General features: G+C 42.4%; 2 protein-coding genes across 19 annotated transcripts in view; one reads left to right on the forward strand and one right to left on the reverse strand.

Moving 5' to 3' along the window:
• The window catches only part of TARDBP (TAR DNA binding protein), a 40,445-nt gene extending 27,377 nt beyond the window's left edge, over positions 1–13,068 (reverse strand). For 3 of the 17 annotated variants that reach the window (XR_014528414.1, XR_014528415.1, XR_014528416.1), the window contains exons 1-7: positions 12,536–12,943; positions 9,829–10,082; positions 8,975–9,138; positions 6,760–6,900; positions 5,629–5,799; positions 3,327–4,602; positions 1,591–1,690 (exon numbers count right to left, since the gene is read on the reverse strand). Coding sequence is in view for 8 of the 17 variants with exons in the window: in XM_083513146.1 (XP_083369272.1) it covers positions 4,069–4,602; positions 5,629–5,799; positions 6,760–6,900; positions 8,975–9,138; positions 9,829–10,066 (1,248 nt within the window). In the remaining 9 variants the exon portion in view is untranslated. Of the gene's footprint in view, positions 1–1,346; positions 1,691–2,560; positions 4,603–5,628; positions 5,800–6,759; positions 6,901–8,974; positions 9,139–9,828; positions 10,083–12,311; positions 12,417–12,535 lie in introns of those variants that run through there. The other 14 variants (XR_014528418.1, XM_083513152.1, XM_083513147.1 and 11 more) reach the window with 10 other exon arrangements.
• A 22-nt stretch (positions 13,069–13,090) lies between these two features.
• Positions 13,091–26,333, forward strand: part of CASZ1 (castor zinc finger 1) — a 443,166-nt gene continuing 429,923 nt past the window's right edge. For both annotated transcript variants that reach the window (XM_083512761.1, XM_083512760.1), the window contains exons 1-2: positions 13,091–13,170; positions 15,607–15,740. The gene's annotated coding sequence lies outside the window, so the exon portion shown is untranslated. The remainder of the gene's footprint in view (positions 13,171–15,606; positions 15,741–26,333) is intronic.

Raw genomic sequence — 26,333 nt, forward strand, 5'->3', positions numbered from 1 at the left:
CTTCAATTTTAGGTAAATATGCCGAAGATCAAGCAGTAAATGCTTCCAGGTTATTCAATGTACAGCAGAACCCTGTGTATGTTTACTCAAAATCATATGCTACTGAGGGAATTCAGTGTTGTGAGCTACCTAAGCAGGGAAGGCAGCATGTTTTCAAAGAAAATGAAACACACTCCATGTAGAATTAGGTATCATTTCACATGCCTCTTGTGTGCTTGTTCTACTTTCGGGGAATAGGGGGATGCTGTTTCCTCCCCCCAACAGCTGGACCTTTAAAGTTGGTTTTTTCCCTACTCCCCCGGAACAAGTGCCATACAAGAGTTTCATAAGTTCAATGCAACATGTTTCTTCTTCCCAATTTAAATGTTAATAAAAAAACCAAATGTGTGCACTCTATTGCTCTCCTCAGCAGAGGTACATCAGCATTTCTGTTCCTTCTGGGGGTACACGAGTGGGTCTTAATGACCATCTGAAAAGTTTCCTATTAAAGATCAACAAAGAGTTATAAGAGATGTAATATGTTGATCATCACAACCAGATGGTTCATAGAGGTGGTAAAAGAATCCAGTCCCTAAAGTTACTTAGTATCTCTTAGTAACATGCTCCAAGATTCTAAGCTGTTGCTTTTTTACCACTTACATTGCCACTGACAATATTGCCTTCTACAAATTCCTCCACTCACTGTCCAAACTGCAGGGATTGGTCCTAATGGTATTAAACTTCCTTCCGGAACAGATTAAAGAGCCCAATCTTAATCACCAGCTAGTTAAGTTCAAGGGCTTCATTTTCTGTTTTATCAATCTACATCTAGTAGCGCCCCAAAATTATGCAAACTTTGACAAAGCTTGTAGCACCCATGGAACTCCCCTGTGCCCTACTACTGAGAAGAGATTTCAGAAACTATTCTGTTCTTATAAGCAGGGTGTACTGACAGCCAAAACAAATACATACAGCTCAAAGGAATAGGACAAGACCCCCAGAGGTGCTGTTTAATCAGCTGCAACATTACATTTGCAACTGCTGAGACCAAAGCACTCCAAGACTCAATTCACACCCACACAAATTTGGACTGCAAGAGGAAATTGTCAACACTACATCTATTTGAGTAGCATCGCCTCAGTAATTAAGAGATGCTCAGTGGGTAACCGAAACACACAAACACATTTGCTCACATAGGGCCTTTGTTAAATTACTATGCTGTTTATTACTAAATGAAGCTCATTAGCAAGATAATCCTTCTAGCAGTGTTAAACTGACTGTGCTCCTTATTTGACACTTTAAATCACATTAGCATAATAGATGCAAGTCTATTGAAAGTTAAAGCAAAACAAGACTCGACACTCAAGTTATGAGAATACCTTTTATTAACTTGCTTTAACACACTGGTGGAAATAAAAATTAAAGATATGAATAATGTTTGAAAACATTTCTTAATACACTTAGGTATCTGAGGGAGGGGAGAGAAGAACCCTTAGTGATCTACTGGGATTAAAATATCACAGCATGTGTTCCCCCTTGGCCCTAAACTTTTTTTAAAAAAAAAACAAGTTAAAAATAATTTAAACCATGCCAGCGATGTATTAAACTTACCCTTATGATCCTTCCCGAGATGACACAGTTTAGCCTTTGGAGGTCCGAGAATACCATATTAAGTGTTACTCAGCAGCAGTAGCTGGTATTAGTGCAAGTGCTAAAATGCAAAATTCAGATGGTACAGAGTTTGGCAATGGATGTGACTTAGGTGCAGAAAAGGTTAAGCAATTTATTCAAGAATATCTGTTCTCTGGAATAGTCAGATTTGTTTTACAATGAGAGGCAGGTGCTGGAGTATGTGTGGATTTTAGCATTAAACAGCAATGCCAGTATGAACACCCAACAACACGTTTTAAGTGTCCATATCAGTCTTTTTTAAAAAGAAAGAATATAAACTGCAGATTGAAGGGAAAATGGAAGCTAACTTTTCAGGGTTTGGGGAAAATTCACAATGAAACAGCACTATACCAGTTTTCCAGAGTCTGCAAAATGGAAGCTGTAAAATTTAAATTAAGTAATGGAATGACCCTCGTGATTTAACCAATTTAACAAGTTTTTAGGACTACTGAGTCGACAACCTTGTCGATTCTGCTCCTTTACACAAGAAAACCTAACACTTCTACTAACACATGGTTAAGTGGATGTCCTTTACGGTGAAACCAACTGAGGACTTAATACTGTAGCTCACCAATTCAGTCACATAAAACAGAATACACTGGAGCCTCAATACCACAGGTATGCTGAGAGTTTTGGCTCTTGTCTCCAACACTCAGTCTTCTAAAGGGAACTGCTCATCAGGGATGGGATACCTCATTTGGCAGAACCGGATTTCAGATGTGTATCATCACAAAATGCTACGCAGATGGGACTTGAGTGGAGCTACAGGGTTCAACTACATTGATGGAACAGCAAACTTAAAACAGCAAATAAATTTTTACAACAGTTTTATCCCAACATAAGATATAAAAAAACAAAGTTAACTGCTATGAACTCTTTGCATTTGGGGGCTGTCAAACACACACACATATTACTTAAATCAGTTTTATTTAAGAATGTCCTACATTGACAAATCTTATAAAAAGCATCCAAACACAGAACTGCAGCAAACAGCATTCATATGGATATCTTACAGACAGAAAAAATCTTCCACCCATAAGGGAACCCCCAAGCTCGGAAGTGAGCTCTGCTACAAAAAAAAAAGAAAAAAAAAGACCCACAAAGCACACCACAAGCTGGATGTTCCCATCAAAAGCCCCACCTTCAGTTCACGTTACCACACTTACAGGATCATTAAACAGAAAGGAACACACACCATACAGCATTCACAGCAGAGTTGACATAAAGGAGAAAAAATATATATACAGATATTCATTTCACTTAACACATCCAACTAATCGGTTAACTAAGTAAAAAGCCCCCCCACTTAAGTTCTTCCAGATCACGATGTCCTTCTGAATGCAAGAAAAACACTCGTACGTCCGCTCCCAATGCTCTCTCCGCACACTCTCACCAAAGCCACAGGATCGAGGGACATCGTGCCAAGAATTTTTGTTTTTATTTTTTAAAAAATCCCAAAATGCACCACCAGGTCTCTCTCTTGCATGCGCCTCCTCCTTTTTCTCGCACATACCAAGCCCTCACATGCCTCGGCACCACCAATCCAATCCAATCCCACACAAGGTTTTTCAAAAGTTCAAACAAGCCTTCTGGTTCCATCTCACAGCCTTGCGTTCATAGCGTTGAATACGACTCCATGAAATAAAAAGAGTAGCGGATAAAAATGGAACACCCACCGTCTTAAGACGTAGCATGTGCAGTGTGATGAAGGAGTCTTGGATGAGGAAAGCATGGAGACAGGAGTATTCCTAAGGCAGGTTTTTTTAACTGCACTGCTTTCAATGAAGTGCTTCTTCCATACACATTTGAAATGAGATGAACTGCAAGGATTAAATGAGGTCTTCATACCGTACTTTAGTATGAGGAGGGGAGACAGTGTTAAAAGGAAAAAAAGCCGACACCAACATTGCATTCTCCACACAGGACATTTGGGGGAGGGGGAGGGAGAGAAAGAGAGAGAAAAATTCTTATGGCGGGGGATCAAATTAAATTTTTAAAGAAAAAAAAACTAACAAGGAAAGGATGCTGTTTCTGAAAAATGGCTTCCATTTTTGAAACATGCAAAGATCTCAGCTGACTAGGAAATGAGGAATCAAATTTTTACGAATTCCTATCAAATTGCAGAGCGTCCGTTTACCAGTCAGGCGAACAGCAGTTCACTTTCAAACCACTCAATATCCCAACTCATGTATTCCAACTCATTGTAACAAAACCTATAAAACTCCATTTAATCTTCCTTTTATTCCCCATTAGAAAAGAAAAATTTGTCAAAAATATTGTTGAAATATACTACACGCTGAACAAATTTGGATTTTTTTTGTTTAGTTTTGTTTCAGTATATGCATCTTATAATATACTTACCAGGAGCTCTAGAAAAAAAAATCTGATTTCCCACCACAGAGTCAGTTATTAGGTTGCCTACATTCCCCAGCCAGATGATTTGGATTCCATGCTTGAGCCAAAACCGCCATTAAAACCACTGCTAGAGCCTGTATTTGATGAGCCCCACCCTATTGCTGCACCCGAGTTAGAGCCTCCGTAAGAATTACTCCCTGAACTGAAGCCCTGGCTCTGCTCCCTCTGCATGTTGCCTTGTGGCTGGTTGTTCCCCGATGGCCCAGACTGGTTTTGCTGGCTAGCTAGCATGCCCATCATCCCCCAACTGCTTTGGAGCGCTGCCTGAGCTGCTGCCATCATGGCTGGGTTGATACTAAAGGCTCCAAAGTTCATCCCACCACCCATGTTACTGCCCTGGTTGTTTCCCAACCCTCCACCTCCACCACCTCCCCCCCGGTTAGGAAATCCACCCTGATTCCCAAAGCCTCCTGGATTACCACCAAATCTTCCACCTCTTTCTAGTTGTCTACTGCTATTATGCTTAGGTTCAGCATTGGATATATGGACGCTGATTCCTTTTATGATCAAGTCCTCGCCACAAAGGGACTGGGCAACCTATAAGAAATAAGGTATACAGACTGAGTAACTTTGAAAACAAAAATCAGGCACAAGCAAGCAACTTTAAGCCGAAGTAACATACAGAACTATAGGGCTTAATTTTATGCTTATGCTGGTCTATGACAGTAATAAAGTACTTAGGATATGTACACGGCACTACTTCAGAAGTAATATTGGTCCCCTCATTGCAATGGAAAATTCAGTCCTCTTAAAGAATGACACTGTAGAATGAGAACATTCAATTTTAAGTGCACTGGACCTCTTTACTGTTTCTGCTCAATATGAACAGCCAAGGGAAGAAGCAGCACATTTGCTCACATCACCTTCATTTAAGATTTCTGAGACAAAGATGCTATCGTTATATCAATGACAATTTATACAGTTTACTGTTCAGTAAGATTACTTTGCTCAGACTTGTAAACAGTGACTCAACAGGTGGTCTGTGGCAAGAACATACTGCTTCTCAGCAACAAGCTAAAAAGGTTCTGAAACTAGGAGTTTTTTCCTCTTCACCCCTCAGTCTCCTTTCAATCAGTTGGTGTGCTACAAATGCGTAATATGTATGCTTAGACAATTAAACTAATAAGTTTAGAGGCTACTAATTCCAGTGGACAAGGCTTGCCTTATGTCTAGCTCTGCAACTGAACACTGACAAGCTGGATAAGTATTCAGCTACATCTGTTAAGCAAGTCAGTGAACAGGGGTACCTCTAGGGTCAAGCTTTCCAAATTTCCAACTTAAGAGTGAATGTGATATGCACCCAATAGGAATGCTATTAATAGAATCATAGAACTGTAGAGTTGGAAAGGCTCATCTAGTCCAACCCCCCACAATGCAGGAATCTCAGCTAAAATATTTATAAAGATGGCCATTCAATAGGACAATAATTAGTCTTGTCTTAACACTCATAAGCCTGCTGCACTTAAGTTTTTATACACAATAAGTAAACAGAAACTTAATGAACAATGATTAAGAACAAGTTTGCCCACACATCAGCAAAAAAGCAGGGCCCTGAATGAATACCTGATCATCAGCAAACGTAACAAAAGCAAAAGCTCTGAAGGGTTTGGGGATGAAGACATCAACCACTTCTCCATACTGGGAAAAAAACTGACGGAGCTCATCTGCAGTCATGTCGTCGGTGCAACGCCCAACAAACACCTTCCTGCTACGCAAAGGTTCATCTGGACTTTGCTGGTGTCAATGCAGAAAAAAAGATTTCAATTAATACAAATGTTTTTGCCTAGCTATTGTAATAACCAATATACCGACACAGTTGTACACGCCACAAGAGCCGACAGATTTTCCAGCTAAACAGATAGAAACTAACCATGAAACCCATTCTAGATTCTGTAACTGTATCTTTTGATGCTCAAATGTATAGTAACATAGGATTAGAAACAGACTAGCAAACAAGGAAGCACAACCATTTCTTGTTTCATCTGCACTCCTAGACAAACGCTACAAGAAATTAACATGCTGGCTGCAATAGTAAGAACACTTCCTTGAAGTTCTTTTTTAGAAGTGGGGAACCCTAGGCTTGGGGATCAAATGTGATCCTCCAAGCCCCTCCACTTGGTCCTGGAGATTTCACCATGCCATACTCATACCTGGCAGCCCATATCCTTCATCAGCCTTGCTTTGCACCCAAAACTGAGCATTTTTACCTGGCTGAAATGTGCGATTGAACTCTGATACTGCTTTTTGCTTGCCTGGAATAAAGGAGGCTCTGTGGGATGTGTAGAAACTAGCCCATTGATAAAGGCAACACTGCAATACTCAGGCTGCATTTGCCACCAACCCGTCCTACCACAAGCATACGGCCCCTGAAAGGTTGTTCAGGTGGTCTGAAAAAGGTTCCTAAGCCCTGTTCTATATGGAACAGTGAGTGAATAGCCAGAACCCAAAGAACTATTTCAGTTGTGATCAAAGGGACTTGTTTGCTGTTCCTCTTTAACCGATTCTGAAAAGTGCCATCAGTTTCAAAAGTGATCTGCTTTGTGGCATGGAGGGATGATGCTTATGCAGTATTTTGAACCCCAGCCAATGTATTTATAACTAAAGAAAATCTCATTTTATATGTTATTTGGGGCTCATTCTTGACAAGTTTGGCTTTACATACTTACAAAGCCTAGAACAAGTTACATTAAGTACCTTAGAATTTGGAAGTTTGCAGTCGCACCATCTTCCATCTATCATGTGGCGCTGAGACATGACTTTCACCTGGGTTTCATAGTCAGTGAATCTTACAAAACCAAACCCTTTTGAGTGGCCAGTTTTGATGTCCTTCTTAACCTGGAGTTAAGATAAGAGATTACATGGCTAGTACAACAATCACAATGTGCTGGCATTTATGTACTAATTCTATTCAGCTATGTTATAGATTGAATTTCAAAATGTAGTGCAAAAAAAGTTCAGAATATTTCACCTTGCTTTAATCATCTTCCCTTGCTAACAGCTATAGCATAGAAATCAGGCTTCTCTGTCCCTCCTCAACCATCATTCTATCTGGCTGCAGCCGAGGCAGACAATGGAGGAGGGGCCACTCCATCAGCTCTACTGAGAAACCAGCTCAGCTTGGCTCTTTCTGGACTGTTTCCATTCAAGCTGATCATTATATGAGCTTTGTAACTTTAAGAAGTGGTGTCCAAATTGGCTTGTTTGCCTCTTCCTTCCTCATTCATTGTTAGCTTGAGTCATGCATTTTATATTGTAAGCCTGAGGGAAAGAACTGGCTTGTTTGCTACAAATCTTATGTAAGCTGCTCTGAGCTTCTCTGGCAGAAGTACAGGGTATAAAAAAGCTTAAAATAATGTTATTTTGACCATCAAAAAGTTAAATCAGTGTGTGCAAGTTTCCATTCAAGCAGAAAGGTTAAATTCATGGCATATGCCATTTAACTTTCAAGGTTCACACACAAACACATGACTCAGATTTAGATGAACAAGTCCAGCTACCAGCATGAAAAATGTCACAACTATTCATTTTTACCACATTGAATTCAACTGACAAAACTCAATACCAAAACAGACTAAAACCAGGAATTGAGCCAAATTCTGAAACACATATAGCTGCTCAGTACCACTGGCTTGCCTCGGAGGACAACACAAAGGAAATCAGATGTCTGAGGATAGGAAATGGCACCTCAACAATTCTGTTACCAAAAAGAAATTTCTGTTCTCAATACCAGGTTGGGATACAATTTTTATTGTGACATTCTTTTGAAAGTCATTTTGAGAACCTCTCAGCACTATAAAGTGGTATATAAGTAAGGTAAAGGTAAAGGGACCCCTGACCATTAGGTCCAGTCGTGACAGACTCTGGGGTTGCGGCGCTCATCTCACTCTATAGGCCGAGGGAGCCGGCGTTTGTTTGCAGACAGCTTCCAGGTCATGTGGCCAGCATGACTAAGCCGCTTCTGACAAACCAGAGCAGCGCATGGAAAAGCCGTTTACCTTCCCACCGGAGCGGTACCTATTTATCTACTTGCACTTTGACATGCTTTCAAACTGCTAGGTTGGCAGGAGCAGCTCACCCCATTGCGGGGATTCGAACCGCCAACTTTCTGATCAGCAAGTCCTAGGCTCTGTGGTTCAACCCACAGCGGCACCCACGTCCCTTATATAAGTATTCGAAAGTAAATAAATGTACAGCAGCTTAATATACCGTATTTTTCGCACTATAGGACGCACTTTTTCCCCTCCAAAAATGAAGGGGAAATGTGTGTGCGTCCTATGGGGCGAATACAGGCTTTTGCTCGGCGCAGCTCCACGCAATCCCCCGGAGCCCAGCGCGAAGCCGCGCAGGGCTCCCAAAGGTTGCACAAGCTCCCAGAACGATGCCGAAGCTGCGCTCAGCTTCGGCATCACTCTAGCTCCCGTTCTGGGGGGCTCGGGTCGGGGGAAGCTTGGGCTTTCCCCGCCCCAGCCCCACACCTGGGGGGGGGGGGAAATAATTTTTTCCCCTTTATTCCCCCCCCAAAAAAATCTAGGTGCGTCCTATAGGGCGAAAAATACGGTGTTTGAATTAGGCAGTCCAGTGGGAAGCATTTCAGAGAACTTAGGCAGGGTGGCAAGTTGTAAGGGGAAAAAATAGGAAATCACTAACTTCACCATTTTTGCAGTTGGTCAAGCAATATCTAGTAGCACTTCTATGGTTTAACTAATTGTGGCTCATGCAAGGGTAGTTACTCCTGTTGCCAGCCTAAATGCAAACAGAAGGAACAGACAGAGTTCTCTTCCTCCTCTCCATAACCAGAAGCAATGGCCAGTTGTTTTACTTAGGGACAACACAGCATTCATGATAGGGAGTACAACAGTTACCCTAAAGTCCAGGGACATAACTGTTTATCGAAAAGAAAGCTAGATACCTGCACCATAAGAACTTCTCCGAATGTGCTGAAGTACTCCTTCAGATCTTGCTCAGTTGTTTTCCACGGAAGACCCAGAACTATCAAATCTGATGTTTTCTGTACTGCTCTTTTCACCTTAACAGCTGATGAGGCATCTGCCTCATCCATTTTCCTCTTGTTGTCTAAAGATAGATGTGTCCATCAAACAGTCAGCACTTTTAAAAATAACTAAACAAATAATCCCATTAGTTGCAATGAAACATTTTAGTGGAGCAGATCATTCTAGAGCTACATGCAGCCCAATCCTAAATTTACTCAGAAGCCAACTCATTAATGTTCAATGTAGGGCTTTTAAAAGGTTTCCCTTAAAATGCATGTACTCAGAAGTACTACAATGAGGCTAATTCCCTAGTAACTGTGTTTAGGATTCCAGCCTTAAAGTGTATTTGCTATAAATACACCAATTGCTCCCACTTGTATTTTGGGGAAAGTCTTATTTTAATCCTTTTCACCTTTAAAACTGCTGCCACTGGTAACTTGTATCTAAAATAATAAAAAGGTATACTACTATTTTTTAAAAAATTATTATTATTATTATTATTATTATTATTATTATATTTATATACTGGCCTTCATCTAAAGATCTCAGGGCAGTTCACAAGAAAAAATAATAATCTAGTTGATCAATGTGGGGTATAAAAAATAAAAGTTGCCCAATTGCCTAACAATTTGAGCAACTTATAGGGATTTAGAATTCTAGGGCAAACTAAAAGAAAATAAATTATCCATATATAGGTTTTCATTTTCAAAAATTATCCAAGATTCTTTCTTTTTTAAAAGCAAAAAATAGCACATACAAACAAAGCACACACCTTTGGGATAGTTAACAACATACACCAGATTTCCCCAGCCATTATCTGGTGCATGCAGAATTCCTTCCACTAATCGGACCCCTCTCATACACTGAGACACGGGGTTCCTGTAACGCAGACCACATGCTCCTGGAAACTGAGCAGTAACTGTGGATAGCAAGACAGTCCCATCATCCTCTGAAGGAATCTCAATGGGTTCCTCATTTTCATCTTCGGTAACCCGAATGTATTCTGACATTTCTGCCGTGGTGTTGCTAAAGAATAAAAAAAGAGAAAAGCAAGTAATATCTAGTTTTTTAAAACTGTAATCATTGGTAGTAACAAGTTACTGTAGAAGTGGTTTACTATATGTATGGCACTCTGAAGTAAAAACAGTTGTCCCTCCATTTCCCTAATCAAGCAGTACAGATAAACAATTATCATAGTTCTATGGTAGAGCACATGTTTCACAAGCAGAAGGTCTCAGGTCAATCTGTAGAATCTCCAGCCAAAACCACATGGTATTAGGTTATGTAATAGACCTCTACCTGAACGACTAGAGAGTCACTATCACTCAAAGTAGATAATATTGAGCTAGATTTACAAATAGTCTGGACTAGTGTCGGAGAGCTTCCCGTGTTCTTATACATATTATGGGTTATAGCTACCAAAGTCTTGCTCAGAGTAGACAAACTGAAATTAATGGATGAGAGTCGGCAAACTCTTATTTTATTCTGCTTTTCAGCTGAAAACTATATCCAAAATCAGTTCATATCAATCAGTAATCTTCAGGTCCTGACCTCATCTTACAAATGTAAATAAAATTAAAAACAAACAAGAGAAATGTATGGAAATGAGCTAAGCAAAGGAAAATAGCAAGTGGTACAAGCATTTATATCTAGTTTAAGAGACCTTGTGGCCTCTGCTGTTCTGGCTGGTAGCATTAAGTCAGACAGCACTTTCTCTCACTTCAGCAGTCCCAAGGCAAGTGCTAGTTGGAGAAGAGTTCCTCCTGCCAGGGAGAGGGGAGCTCTCTGTAATTATTATGTCTCCAGCCGATGGCTGGGGGCCAGAATGACCTCATACGTTTTCTCTAAAGTACAGAATACACAACCTTTCATTGGCCCTTACTCCTCTGTCTAATGGTAGAACCCAGAATGTGCTTCCCCTTTCAAATAATGTTAGAAAACAAGGATGAATATCCCTAGAAAAGTTATTTCTGGAATCACAGAATTGTCGAATTGGAAGGGATCCTAAGGGTCATCTAGTCCAACCCCTTGCAATGCAGAAATCTTGACTAAAGCAGCCTTGACAGATGGCCATCCAACCTCTGCTTAAGAATCTCAATGAAGGAGTCTACCACCTTCCAAGGAAGTCCATAGCTCTTACTTTCAGAAAGTTCTCCTTTCTTGTAACCTGAAGCATGTAGAATACTTTGAGATCATTAGAGGAAATGGACCTTTATTTGTTTCAAGTTGTGCATTTTAGTGTTGAATTGTATATTTTATTGCTTATAAGCCTAGGATAGCTCTGTTAGTAGAGAATAAGACTCTTCATCTCAGGGCCATGGGTTCGAACCTCACACTGGGCAAAAGATTTCTGCACTGCAGGGGGTGGAAGGGTGGTCCCTTCCAACTCAACCATTCTATGATGTTATGAATCCCACCCTGGGATGTACAGATGGGGTGGGTTACTCTTTTAAAAAGTAGAAGAAATCCAGACAGATGGGCAGGGTATATAAAATTTGTTGTTGTTGTTGTAAAATAGTAACCTATAAATTATTATTATAAAATAGTAACCTATAAAATAAGGTAGTAAGTAACCACCACCACCACAAATATTAGGAGTTAGAAATACATTATTATCAACACACCTAACAAAATTTTAATTGCAATAAAAAATTTACATTAGTAACATCAAAATTTAAAATATTTAAGAACACATTTGATGCATTGATACACCTCTTTAACCTGGCCCACCCTATTCTCTTGATTGCAGTGTATTTTAACATTTTTGATATTTTATTTTTAAGTTATTGTAACCCATCCTGAGACCTCATTGTGTAGCATGGATAAGAATCAGAAATCATCATCATAGCCATCAACATAATATTAACATTTACTTCCGAGAAAACACACGTTCAGCTGTAAAGACATGATAAATATAATGCTTGCCCTTATTAAGAAAGACCATGCTTAGAATTAATAATAAACGCAATGTTTACAATTAATAATAAGGACTCTACTTGCCATTATTAATAAACATAACGCTTTCCATTAATACTAAATATAAATCTTACCAACAATTTTAATGCTTACCACTACCAATAATAAAAATTACGTTTGCTATTATTAATACTGTAAAGAATAAATAATAAAGGATCGACTCCCCTCCCCCCCGCCCCAGCGCGTTTAACAGGTCAACCCTCTGCGCTCGTTTACTCTGAGGTAAGCTGCGCGGCCAACTGCCTTTATACTGTACATATATATATATATATTGTATACTTATATATGTGCTTCGAATCGGACGTCCTGAGCCTAGTTTATTCCACAAAAGATACACCGTGTGCGACAACGGCCCTCCACGTTTCACCGCTCACTTTCCCGGCCTTCCCGCGCTAGGCCCGAAAGCCACCCTGAGGCCTCCGCTAGGCCGCCTCGGCCCACCCCCAAGCCAGCTCAGGAGCGGGGTCCAGGTTTCCTCTCAGCCTCGGATCCCGCTCGCTTACCGTCGGCGCGAGGCCTGAGGGAACAACCGACCAAAGAACGACGACGGCGAGTTCCAGCCCCTGCGTGTGCCGCGCGAGGAAGAGGAGGGGGACTCTCGGGCCTCCGCGGTTTTTCCCTCCCTGCCGACAAAATGGCGGCGCCCTCTTTCCCCTCAAAAGCAAGAGGCTCGAAGGCGCGTTCTCGGAACGGTCCATCCTGACCGCGCGGGGAGGCGACAGGGGTCTTTTCGAGACGCTGAGGAGTTATCCGCTCCGAGGAGAGCTCCGTGGACTGCAAATAGGGCTTCCGATTTGGTGGTACTTTCCCAGCCCGTGCTTGTCGGGGGTGGCCCGGTTTAAATAATTTGTTTGAGAGGAAAGTTGATGGCACTCCCCTTCCTCTAGCCATAAACCGAGAGTGGTATGGTCCACTCGTCTGCGTACTGCGCTTGCGCTCAAGGAAATGGTGAGCTAAGGAAGGGGAGGATGAAAAAGGAGATCCGAGCAAAGCTCGCTGGGTAGCGGTGGTTGGTAGTGCGCGTGCGCAGGAGTTGTCGGTGAAGCGTGAGAGAAAACCGTTGCACAATATGGCGGGGACGGGGGGGAGGGCAAAGTTATATTGAAGCGCATGCGCAAAGCCGAAGCGTTTCTGTGAGGTAATTAACAAAAAAATGTTAATTTTTGTTGTCCAAATTTGATTTTGAGGTATTTTGTTCTGTTTCTCCTCAGCACCAGACAGGCCAGGAAACCTCTTTCAAAACCCTTGAGGAGTTTACACATGTGGAGACGTTCCTTATATTAGTTTCCTCATAAACTTGTTACAGGCAATTCAGACTCAATTGATACAGTAACATACAACCTTTAAAATAACTGCATTTCCATTTATTTGTTCATTCTTCAAAGCAGCAAATAATAAACCTCCAGTGATCCATCAATGAAAACAGCTCCCTTAGTTGCAAGTTACATTTTGGCAGGGACATGTATAAAGTGCTGTTGGGTAGTCTTTCAGAACAAAAATCCCAGAAAGCATTTTTCACCCAACTACAATGGATTTTAATGCATCCTGTCTGCTATACATTTTTTTTGGGGGGGGGGAGTGCACCGTCTCTGGATTCTGTGGGTTTACATATTGGGACATAATATCAACCACCTGTTCCTTATGTTGTAAATATTAAAATAGGTAAATACAACCTCAAATGAACAAAACCACATGACCTATTACACTGGGTCATGAAAAAAAAAGCCAAAATGGAGAAGTCATGTGTGAAGAACTACCATAAGTTATATTCAGTAGCTTGCAGAACCTCCTTTAGCAGCAATAACTTGAAGCAATTGTTTTCTGTGTGATTTTATATATATATATATATATATATATATATATATATATATTATTTACTTAAGAAAATATTTTTTTAAAAAACAAAGTCATACAGAAAACAATTACTTCAAATTATCACCGCTAAAGGTGGTTATACAAGCTACTGAATGTAATGTTCTAAGAATATATATATTAAATGCTCATAAATGTACCAAGCAAACACATACAAATATGTAAACCACATGTCTGAAACCCACAGAAAAGTCCTGAAACCATTTTCTCTCTCCCAAAATGACCTCAAATATTTCTCTGCACGGAAATGAGAAACCTCCCCCATTGTCTCTGTCTTCACAAATTCTGCCTTAAGGGCACATTTAAGGTGTGAATAGGGTGAGCCTGTGACCTGGCTCAGGAATTAAGTATCATTACAAAAGAATGGCCAGATTCCCCAGGTAATCCAGTCAAGTGACCATTAACAGGTAACCTGGCAGACAGGGTAAAAACAATGCACTCAGATTTCTGTTGTAGACCGCCTTTGCTGTGATGTAGGTATGATGTATCTGGGGCATGGTCTTGGGCTACACCCCTTCCGTGATGCATGTATGATGTATGGAGGAGTGGTCTAGAGCTCCAGGGCAGGGAATTTCAAAATGGCTATATAAGGGAAAGCACACATAATAAAAAAAAATTTATTTACTCCCCCCATTTCCAGTTCAGAAAACCGGGCTCAGGGTGGCGAACAACAAATTTAAAACACTTAATTGTGATACAACAAAAAACAGCATAAAATACAGTATAAAAGCGTGAATAACAATAAATTCAAAGTTCAAAAATCAATTTAGGGGGAAATCCATCCAATAAACATTAGATGATCACTAGGGCTAGCTGGCTAAATTAGTCCTATTTGGGCCAGCGAGGAGGCCAGGGGAGAATTAGCTGCGGGATCCCAGAGCGGTTACTCTTCATAAAAAGGGGAGGGAGAGGGAAGGAAGGGGAATAAAAGATCAGGCTAAATTCAAATTGAAAGCCAGACGGAATAGCTTTGTCTTACAGGCCCTGCGGAAGGAGGTTAAATCCTGCAGGGCCCTGGTCTCATGGTTTGGTCCTCCTCTCCTGCATGTGGGGGAGCACCCTGTTGCAACAGTTAATGAAGATCAGGCTTACTAGCTGCTTTGCTTCTCAATATTCTCTGGTTGGTCTCTGGTTGTTTTCTCCTACTGATAGAGAACCTACAAAACGACTCTATATGGGCTCTTGGGTACCCCATAAGGGAAAAGGAGCAGTTCTTTTTACCTATAACGTTAACTTAGTGCTTCACACATGGTATGGCTTTTATCAGACTTTCACCTCGTTGTGTGGAGGTATTTTGGCCCACTCTTCTTTACAAAGTCACTTCAGTTCATTGATGTTTGCTCATATGAAATGTGCGTTTTCAGTGCTAGCAAAATTGGGATCCTCTCTAACTATATTCTTATGAAGAGGAGACCCAAGGGTCCCAGCATGCCCAAAAGCCCTTCCTCCTCTTTGTAATATAAGGTATTACTCAGAGGTGAATGGAAAGCAATAATAAAATGCTCAAAGGAGCCCCTTTCTTTATAATTGGGTTCCAAAGCTCTGAAGTCTTTGCTTTGAAAAGGGGGAAGGGGAGGGGGTGAGCTGTCCATGTAGAAGCTCAAATTGTAAATTTTTGCAAAACTTTGTTGCCACTGTGGGTGAGTTTCACACATACACATCAAATCTTGTTCTTAAAAGATTCCTCCCCCTTTTCCCACAGCATGTGACAGAAGCAACCTCTGTCTAAGGAAGATGGTAGTGAGAGGACCTGGCAGTGAGAGGACCGCTTTAGAGAGCCAAATAACAACACTTCAGAAGAAAAGGTTTCACACAGGTCACACATCTTGCCAAAAGGTAGCAGGCATTTTGTGCATTTCAGCTTCTAGTCTGTACTTAAATAATAACAGAAAGGGGGGGGGTCAACAATACTTTTGCTTCAAATGTGCACACAAACTGCATGGCAATTCATGTTTTGTACTGATCTTAAACTTTAGTGGGGGGTTTTATTAACACAATTGTAATACTACAAAACAATCCCTTCCTCACCTCAAAGAGGAGACAAAGGGAGTCTAATGTAAAATAAAAGACAAACCAAAAACATGAATCTGTCAGAGCAGCCCATCAAAGTATCAAAATTCAGGTCCACAATGTTTAACACAGCCAGAAAGTTGTGCATATTTCTAGTTGTTTTTGTGTTTCTTGTTTGCTTGCATAAACAATAAAAGAGTGCCAGTCTGCCACAAAAGAATCTTTATATTTTGTTCCTTAGCCAGGCATAATTTGTTAATTTTTCCACCAAAGCGACATGCAAAACTAACATAGCACTCTTTAGGTCCTTCCAATATTGAGCAACAACTAGCTGGGCATCTTCAAGAGGATCAGTTGTTAAAGGTTTGAAATGCTAACCCCCACTGTTCTTTTGAAAAATATTTTCTGCATTTCTCAAGATTCCAATTGTTGCTGTCAAGTCATTTTAAAAATTTCTGCAAAAGCTACAGTCTAAAACTGACACTTTCCCACAAGTCCACACTGAGCTCGACTTTTGAGTTCTTTTAACAATTGTTCCGCATTAGCATTGCTTTCTTCTTTGCCATATCCTCAACCTACCATTTTAAGCTGAGCAATTAAGACAAACTAATTCTCTCGGCCTAACAGCACTGCTGGACACACAAATATGTGCTTTGCCAGCTTACCCTCATGCCATGGAGAGAGTTCAGAGAGTGTCCCCTGGGTATAAACAAAAGCAGCACTTGTAGCCGCCAAGTGTGCTCAGCTAAGTACACCCGTCAGCACAATACATAACACACTTCAATAATGATTTGTTGCCCCAGGTTAAATGTGCCCATGTGGGCAAGCAAGCACAGTGTAATGATTAGCCACCAGCCCTCATAAAGGTTACAATGGAGTGGCAAAGGAGCTCTAATGGGCATCTTAATATAGCTTTGCGCTAAAGAGGTTAGCTACAGGTAACTTCCTAGCGTGGCATATTTGACTCTTCAGTTCACTCTTGGTTTTTCTCACATATGAAGTAGAGATAACACCTTTCCAAGGGTTCACTAATAAAATGATTATAGCCTGTGGAATGTGGAGATGAAAATGGTCATACCCTTGGGGCTTCTAGGATGTAGCTCTGCTCACTTTTAACATCTAGCCTCTCCTGCGCTGCACTCTTTTCTGTGGCTCACCTACCCAAAATCCAAAAAGGAACTACCAACATTCAAAGTTCCTCCTCCTTTCTCTAGTTAGTTAGTTAAAGCAGTTTACATAAAATTTTAGATAAACATTAAGATTACCTACTTCAGACTAAGTGAATGACTCAGGCGGTGCAGGGGTCGGTGTGCACGAGGTGTGGAGGCAGAAAACAGTCCTCACTAGGACTGCTGCAAGCACACACTCTTCTTCAGCCATTAGCTCCCTCAGCACAGCAAGATATAAGCAGCTAAAAGATCCCAGTCTAAATAACATATAAGAGCTGGCAATTACCACAGCAGGAGAGCAACAGCAGAGCTGCTCCAGCGCAGCTGTTTTCTCATTAAAAGCAGAAAGTCATTTGCACTCAGGGACTCACAGCAGCAGCAACATCAACAAAGAGGCCAGGAATAAATGTCTCTTAGTTTTCCCTGTAAAGGGGGAAGGGTGAGTGTTGTCCAAGTGGTAAACAATGATTATTAGACACTTTTTAAATGGTCTGGATGGAGCCCTCTGTTGTTGTTGGGTTTTCTCTCATACAAGAGGCTGTTCTTTGTGCAGGAACACTGATGAGCCACCAAGGAACCTTGGTTCCTTGTCCACACAACATTGTAAAATGTTTGCTGGTGAATGGCAATGCCTGCAATCCCCCTTTTGACCTAGCCATACCATTACCTGCCCCACCCCAGATGTCATGTATGATATCAGGTGTAGGGTAGTTGGGTGTGGCTTGACCAAAATGGCCTTGGTGGGTCAAATGAGGAGACCTTGTGGACCTAGTTAAGCCCACAAGCCAGATGTTCCCCACCCTGTTATACTAGTTTCCCAACTTTGTTATAGTCGTTATTGTGGGTGTTCAGTCCTAATCCCCACTACCTATCCAAGAACAACACTGCAGTGAAGGCTTGGCTGGAATCTGCAGTGGAGTGAGTTCCATAAGTTACCCAGACAGCAAGGGTTTGTGGCAGCATCTTCTCTCTCGCTTCAACTTCAACTGCCGACCAGAAATGCCCAGAAGCAGTTCATCAGGTGGATGTCCTGAACCCCAACATATCCAGAGTTATGGTAAGTCCTGATAGTGCACACAGTCCCAAGGGCAACACTAGAGAGTAGTCAGACTGTCCAAATGATAAAATACCAAAATACCAGTCCAGGTCCAATACAACGAGCAAGGTTCAAAGTCAATCCGCAGTGTCAGATTTCCACCTCTACAGAAGATCCAGGGTTGGAACACCTGGGGTCAGTCCTGAAGTCCTGAAGTCCAGTGGAGTTCCCAAAACAGCCAAGCTGTGGTACATCAACGGAGAAAGTTGAGCAGACACAGAGTCTCTGGCTTGCTTCCAATCTTGATTGCTGCAAATGAGTTTGCTCCAGCTGAGCAACTCTGCCTTGCCACTTGATGAAGCATGTGATCCTCACCTGCCCTGAGCTTAATCCAGCTGAGTGACCACAAAACTTCTTCAGACCTAACAGTCCCCATGATCTCTACTTGGTCCACTATGTTGGCTATTTGCAGTATGGTAGCGCTGCAGAGAGCTTGCTGGGGAGAGCATGCATTAAAAAGGGACTCAAAAAGTACTTAAACAAGGTTTTAATTACAAAAACAAAAACTCCTTATACACTAAATACATCAACAACGAACCAGACCCAACCACCACCCCATCCCCCAGGGTAATGGGAGAGCTAGGTGCTGCTCCTTATATACTACACCCAAATGCTGACACAGCTTAATCAGTACAACTCAGCAGCACCTGCTATGTTCGCACCGACCCCTCTCGCTCTCCAGGCTTCAGCGAAAGCCTGCATTCGCCCCATAGGACGATGTCAGGGGCTCAGGAGCAGAGGCACAGGGGAGAGAGGAGATGGAGAGCGAAGGGGAAGAATCTGAGGGCAGCGGAGGGGAGAATGACAGTGACCCGAGAGATTCCATGAGCCTCTCCAGCGAATCAGAAGATTCCCAGAAGGGGGCGCCGATGGTCAGGGCAAGGGGGGTCCCAGGGGGGATGCACCAGAAGCAAGGGGCCAGCGGGGACTCCCAAAGCAGCAGCTGGAGATCAGGACCAGCTTCCCCACCAGAGCGTATAGGGGGGGGAAGGGTCCCATGTGTCAGGGCCAGCGTCTTCTCCAGCAGAGAGAGAAGATGAGTCAGGGCTGACCACACCTCTATCAGAGAGCGGGGGAACGGAGGGGAGGTCAGATCCAGCTAGCCTCCCCGAAGGGGGGAGCAGTGACAGGAGCAGTGTAACGGTCAGGAGGAAGGTGGCCGGCTGGGCGCGCGCGCCAAGTTCAAATGTACAGGCGCATGGGACAGCAGAAAACCCGGATTGGGAACCAGGTCCTAAAGCCCGCCGGAAGCAGGGGGAAGACTCAGGGGACTCAGCGTCAGAAGAGTCTAGGAAGGGGAAGACCCCAGCGGACAGGCGGACCCAGAGGAGGAAAGAGCAAAGGAAGAGGTGGAGCAAGGCTAGAGTCTTAAACTGGTGTCTGGGGGGAGGAGACTCAGACGGAGCTTCGGCGGTCTAGAGTTTCAGACGTAGAGCTGCACGCTACGGCTGTGGAAATGAAACTGAACTTCAATAAAGACTTTTGTATATAACGACGAACTGGCGTTGGTCCTTTGTGAGCTGGGACCTCGGGCAGCTCTGACAGACGCACACACATTTCCCCTTCATTTTTGGAGGGGAAAAAGTGTGTCCTATAGGGCGAAAAATACGGTACATGTCTTTCATGTGTAACCTTTGGAAGTGCTTTTGTAAAAATGTCCGCAATTTGATTGTCACCTGGAACATATTCAAATACAACCATTTCGTCAGCAATTAGTTTCTTTACAAACTGTAAACGTAATCTTAAGACTCTAGTGCGCTGCATATTGGTTTCTGAACATAGGATAGCGAGTCCACTTTGGGAATCAAGGTAAACTTTTACTGGTAGTGTTACTTGCATCTGTAGGTCTGCAAATACTTGCAGATACCATTCTACATCACGAGTGGCCTGAACGCATGCACATAATTCACTCTCTGTTGTGGAGAGACAAATAATGGTTTGTGTCCGGGACTTTCATTCAAATGGACAACTGTTATAACAAAACACCATACCAGACACACCCCTGCAATTATTTTGTTCCACTGCATGAGATGCATCGCAGAAAATTTCAAAACCTTTGTCAATACTTGTTGTAAACTGCAACCTATAGTGTTTGGTATGTTTAAGGTACATTACCACTCTCTTAAGAGCAGAGAAACATTGCATAGTGGGCTCTTCCACATTGTGATGCATCTTTTAACAAAAGCTTAACTGTTTCGTATTTTACACTTGGTGAATAACACAAATCATAATCTTCGCGTTGAATTTGTTGAAAACCCCTAGCAACTAATCTAGCCTTCTACCTTACAACTTCATTTTTGTCATTCATTTTAATTCTATAAACCCATTTTGAATCAATAAGTCTCATATCTGGGGTTTGTGGTACAAGAGACCAAGTGTTATGCTCTTTTAAAGAAGCTATCTCGAAGTTCATAGCTTTATACCAATTTGCAGCTTGGTGCTTAGGTAAATTCTGAACATCATTGTAGCTTTTTGGCTCAAAAACCGCCTTATTGGCATACACAGTCTTAAAATGTTCATCTGCAAATCGTTGTGGCTTCTGCCTCTTTCTATCTGAACGTCTCAGTCCGGAAGGAGAGTCAGACTCCTCAGACTTCATGGAACTAAGTAAATTACTAGTTTCAGGTTGTAAATAATCACCGTCAGACTGAAGAGATGCCTGTTAGCTAAGCTCACGGTCAGAAAACTCAAGAGAATCTAACCTCCCTTCGGGTGCCTATAACTTTAAATCATCAAACAAATTATCAGATTCAACAGGCTTTTTGTCTTTTTCCATTAATTCGGAAGCACCATTTTCCTGCTGCTGCTGCTGCTGCTGCTGCTGCTGCTGCTGCTGCTGCTTCCTCTTCTTCCTTAGTATCATTTATACCATTAGTATCTTGGAAAACAGCAACTCCATTCCAATTTACAGTTTGTATCATGCTTCTGGTAATATGAATTTTGCCAGTTGCTGGTATGTAAATTCTGTACGCCCCCTGCTGGGAACAAAGAATGATAAAAACATACTGAATATCAGGTGTGTCCATGTCCCTTCGAATTAATTCACCGCGTATTGCCTCCAGACGTCTTAAGAGTGCTGCCAAATCACCACCAGGCTGCAACTTCGTCTGGTACAACTGCTTGAAAAACGTCAATGCAGAGGCTGACTCTTTTCTAACATGCACTGCTGCAAGACTGTTGCACATTTCTTTGGCAGTTTTCTTATTCCTTATATAGACTACTTGCTGGTCACTGACTGCCAAATTAATTATTGCCCTGGCTTTTGCATCTCCTTTTGACCAAGCATTAGTTACAGGGTTAGGAGGGTCATCAGTTACATAGGTCCATACTTCTCTAGAGGTCAAAAGCGCCTCCATCCGAAAAGACCATAAACTATAGTTCTCATCTGTTAGCTGAAGACCAAAGCCTTCTCAGCTTCTGGAACCTGGTCAACCATTCTGGAACTCTTCCAGACCCACAGAAACTACACTAACAGGAGAAGGAGTTTTCAAACCTTTCTTAGAGTCCAAAAATATGCAGTCATCCACTCAGCAGCTGGGCCCATAACCAAAGATGTTGGCTATTTGCAGTATGGTAGCGCCGCAGAGAGCTTGCTGGGGAGAGCATGCATTAAAAAGGGACCCAAAAAGTACTTACACAAGGTTTTAATTACAAAAACAAAAACTCCTTATACACTAAATACATCAACAACAAACCAGACCCATCCCCCAGGGTAATGGGAGAGCTAGGTGCTGCTCCTTATATACTACACCCAAATGCTGACACAGCTTAATCAATACAACTCAGCAGCACCTGCTATGTTTCACAGCTGTAAAGCTGGGTCTCGTTATTTTGCTCTGGCCCCTTAAAGACATACACATCGGGTGGAACAATGATGAACCTTTACATTTAAAGAAACCATTCAACACACTAGTGAGCTGGACTGTGTTCTCTTGCCTGCATCAGTCTCCTGGAGTGCATTTCCACTGTTCCTGATGTCTCAGAGACCCCTATGTTTGCAGAGTTGGGAGCACCTCTGCTTCTGGTGATGTTCCTCTCTCCCCTGAACTGTCAGTTGTTGTTGTTGTTGCTGCTGCAACATCTTCTGATGCCCTGTGAGTACCTCCTAAGTCCCCAACCTGCCCTTCCACATCTTTAGCTTGTCTCAGGGTGTACTAATCATGGCTACACCCTTCGCCAGGATCCTCTTCCCCTTCCTCAGTGTCCTGTCAGTTCATGACAGTGGCCCTGAGCATAGTCAGTAGGTGGGGAGTGATTGTATATGGATGAAGACTGTCCCCTAACCGTCCTTTAGTACAGGCCATGGACAAAACCTGGCTTGGGTGAAGAGTCTTTGTGTCACCAAGCACAACACAACTGTAAGTACACAAGCCCCACACTGGCAAGTCTATGCAAACCCTGAAATGTCTGGAAACATCATCAGCTCAACATCAGGAGATCAAACAAGGGTCACACAGAAATGTTTACACTCATTGTGTTCATAAACATTGACATAGCCCCAGTATGATACTTCCAGAATTAAACATCTCCTTTGAAATGACAAGTTCTTCTGAACACATACAGAGTATCTTTCACTCTCCTCTCAGCGCCCTCCACATCTGGGGGCTACAAGGGTAGAACTTCCAGAGGAGGTGACCAGGTAGCCAAAGAATGACCCCTAACATCTCTTCTTTTTAGAAGTGAGTTAGCATGTGCACCTCATCCCTAGCAGACACTCAAGACCACTGAGTTTAAAAATAAAACCAAAGTACACGATAGCCATGAGAGCTACATCTTTTTAAAAATGCCCAACAGCCATGGAGAGTGTTCATTGCTGCTATAAAGTCATTTTGCCTGAGAACCTTGTCTATAATTCTTCCCAAGTTAGATAGTCCTGGATAGTAAACAGTTATGTTCCCCACCATTCCCCATGCACCTATTGTGAGGAGGTAATTTCAGCTTCTTCCTTAGAATCAAATTACAGAAGCCATTACCTTCTCTTTTTTTATGTGGGATGATGGTCCACAGTCTCTTTGAGGAGCAGAGTTGTTGCTTCTAACTCCCATCTCTCCCCAAGCCAAGCATAAAAGAGCTGTAAGGAGACAGCATGCATACAAAGAGCAAGCCTGACCCCTGCAGGGCAATTGTCGATAATATGATTTGCCAGGACTGCAGATAAGCTATTCACACAGTAAGAGAAATGTTTCCTCAATGCAGAAAGAGGAATCAGCATTTGGGGGACTTCATTCAGGATGACTGTCAGCACAAGGCAACTGCTGGCTGCCTTCTATCTCTTTGCAGCTTGTAGGTCTGAGATATACCGGCTCTGAACATGGATGTTTCATTTGGCTATCATAGCAGGCAGCTCTAGCCTCATAGGTTGACATTGTTGGGTATCTGTTGAAGCCCATACCCAACCAAGTGGTCCTACTGCTGACCCCCGATCTACCTTTCTCTGTGTTTGCTGCCCTCTCCAAATATGCAAGCAAAAGCATCTAGAAAGCAGTTCTTGCCTTGGCCTCTTTTTAGGGCAGTGGTGCTGATTTAGAATCAACCCAGGGGGAGAGGGCAAATGAATGGGCAGTGGTGACAGCGGCAAAGAGGTGGGCCTACTAAGAGCATTTTGGCCAATCCCATCACCACCCCTGAATTGGATGTGGAGGAGAAGCACAGGACGCAAGAAAGCAAAAGGGGCAAAAAGTATAGGACCAATGGGTGGTATCCAGTGTTAGACCTACTCAGAGTAGACTAGTTGAAATTAATGGGTATGTCTAACTTAAGTTCATTAATTACAATCGGTCTACTCTGAGGAAGATTTAGTTGGCTATAACCCCATGGCAATCAGGATGTTGGAGACAGTGAAACAAATGACGTTTTGGGTGGAAGATGGACTGCAGCAGAATGGAAACAGTGCTGCATGTGATAATTACAGGGCAGAACAGAAAATGGTGCCTTATTGCATCCCAGAATGGCAAGCCCTGGGGAGTAGGACAGGAGGAAAGCCTACCCAGTGAAAACCCATACAGTGGAGGGTAAGCTGAGGCTGAGATGGGAATGACTTGCCCATGGTTCCCTAGCGAGTTGGCGGCAGAGACAACATTTGAACCAATAACTTCTGGAGTCATAGCTCAGCTTCTTAGCCATTATGATATACCATCCCTCATTAAAAATGAACATATCCTCTTTGGCTTTACCCAATGCATGTTTTGTTTATAATGCATTCCAGTCAAGTTGCTAATTCCTGGCATTTGACTCAGCTAGCATGGAGCGGGGGGGATATACTTGTAAAAAGCGACCAGGTGATATCACCCTGTACTACGTTGTTTCATGCTTCAGTCCTTGAGTTGTTTGAGGAGATTTATTGGTAGTTCCTGGATAGCTCACCTCTCTGCACAAACTGTAAATGATGAGGTCTCTAAGAGGCATAAGAACTTAAGATGAACCTGCAGGATCAGGCCAGTGGCCCATCTAGTTGAGCATCCTGTTCCCATGGTGGCCAACCAGATACCTATGGGAAGCCTGCAAGCTGGGCATGAGCGCAACAGCACTCTGTCCAACTACACTTCTCAGCAACTGACCTTCAGAGGCATGATGCCTTGTGACAGTGGAGATGGAATGCAGCCATTGTGACTAGTGGCCATTGATAGCCATGTCCTCCATGGTTTTGTGTAACCCTCTTTTAAAGCCACATGACCAGGAAGCTGTACACCGGCTCCCTTGGCCAATAAAGCAAGATGAACACCGCAACCCCAGAGTCGTTCGCGACTGGACCTAACGGTCAGGGTTCCCTTTACCTTTAAGCCTTAGTTAGAAATAGCTGTCCTAAATAGTTGGGATTTTGAAACCCATGTAAAAATGCACAACATAGAGCTCTTGAGCACTGCAAGGGGAAAGAATTGTATATTGTGGGGGCCACCACAGGAAAGGGCTTGTCTCTCATGCCTACCAACCAAGTTGACCCCATAGTCGACATGAGGACAATAGCCCTTTCTCGCTGTTTCTCAATCTGTGTTATTTAGAGCATACGCACCAGCTCCTAGGGGCCAAGCCACTCTTGATATCCCCTTTTTTAGGAGGCCGGGCCCCTCAATGTTCAGAGGGTGATCGGCTCCACCTCTTGGCTCCTTGTGGCATCAGGACACTGCACAATGTGAGGACGTTGAATCAGGCCCCCTCAATCATCTTGGGAAGAGGGCTCCTCTTAAGAATGGGAAATGTTTATTATGTATTTACAAAAAGTATTGTAAACAAGTTAATACATTGGCAGAATTTTAAGGATTTTGGAAATAATACAGGAAAGTTGAGGTAGAAAAATAATTTGCAGTAGAAATGATATGCAGTTGAAAAAGAAATTTAAGGAACCAGGGGAAGGGGAGTGAGGGAAGTCAAGGGATTCGGAGAATCCCATTTTATGGATTTGATATCGCTTTTGTGTATATTTTTCTTTGTTTGTGGTTGTTGTGTTTGTGGTTGTTTGTTTGTTTTTGTTATTTCTGTTGAAAATTTAATTAAAATATTATTTTAAAAAGAGAAGATGACTCTTCTGATTCAGAGGCAAGCTGCCTCTGCTCTTAGAGGAAGGACATTTAGCCATAATGACTACTAACTACTGATAGCTTTATCTGCCTACAGCTACGTAAACCTCACTGAGTTCAATGAGACTTACTTTTGAGTATGTGTGCATAGGATTGTGCTCCAAGTCTCTCTTGGTCCTTTGATCCCTTCACAAATCTGTGGGATTCTCACTTTGGACATGAGGGGGCAGTGTTAACTGTTGTATGACTCCACTGCTGGAGGAAATTCCTTTTAATACTGATATTGAGGAAGGAGTAGTTTGTTATCTTTTACTAATCCAAAGTTTTTATATGGCAAAACATAGAATGCCATTTTCTTTTCCAAAATAGCACCCGCCACACATGCTTTTCGTGCCAACAGGGTCAAATCTCAGAGGACTGTCCTTTGAAAGGATCGTGGGGGTAATATCAGTCGAAACCGGGACACTGTTGGCTCTCGTAGAAAATGAATATTATTGTGGTAGTTATGAATGCAGATTTAGGGGGTTGCTGCTGCTGCTTTGAGAGCTTCATAATAAGTTTTAATGTTCACTGAGGGGGCCATAAAACATAAGGATGAACATTTCCATATTTGAAAATGTCCTTGATTGGCAGTTTTATT

Source organism: Podarcis liolepis, assembly GCF_965112155.1.
Source record: "Podarcis liolepis genome assembly, chromosome: 7".
In the NCBI taxonomy this organism is placed as follows: Eukaryota; Metazoa; Chordata; class Lepidosauria; order Squamata; family Lacertidae; genus Podarcis; species Podarcis liolepis.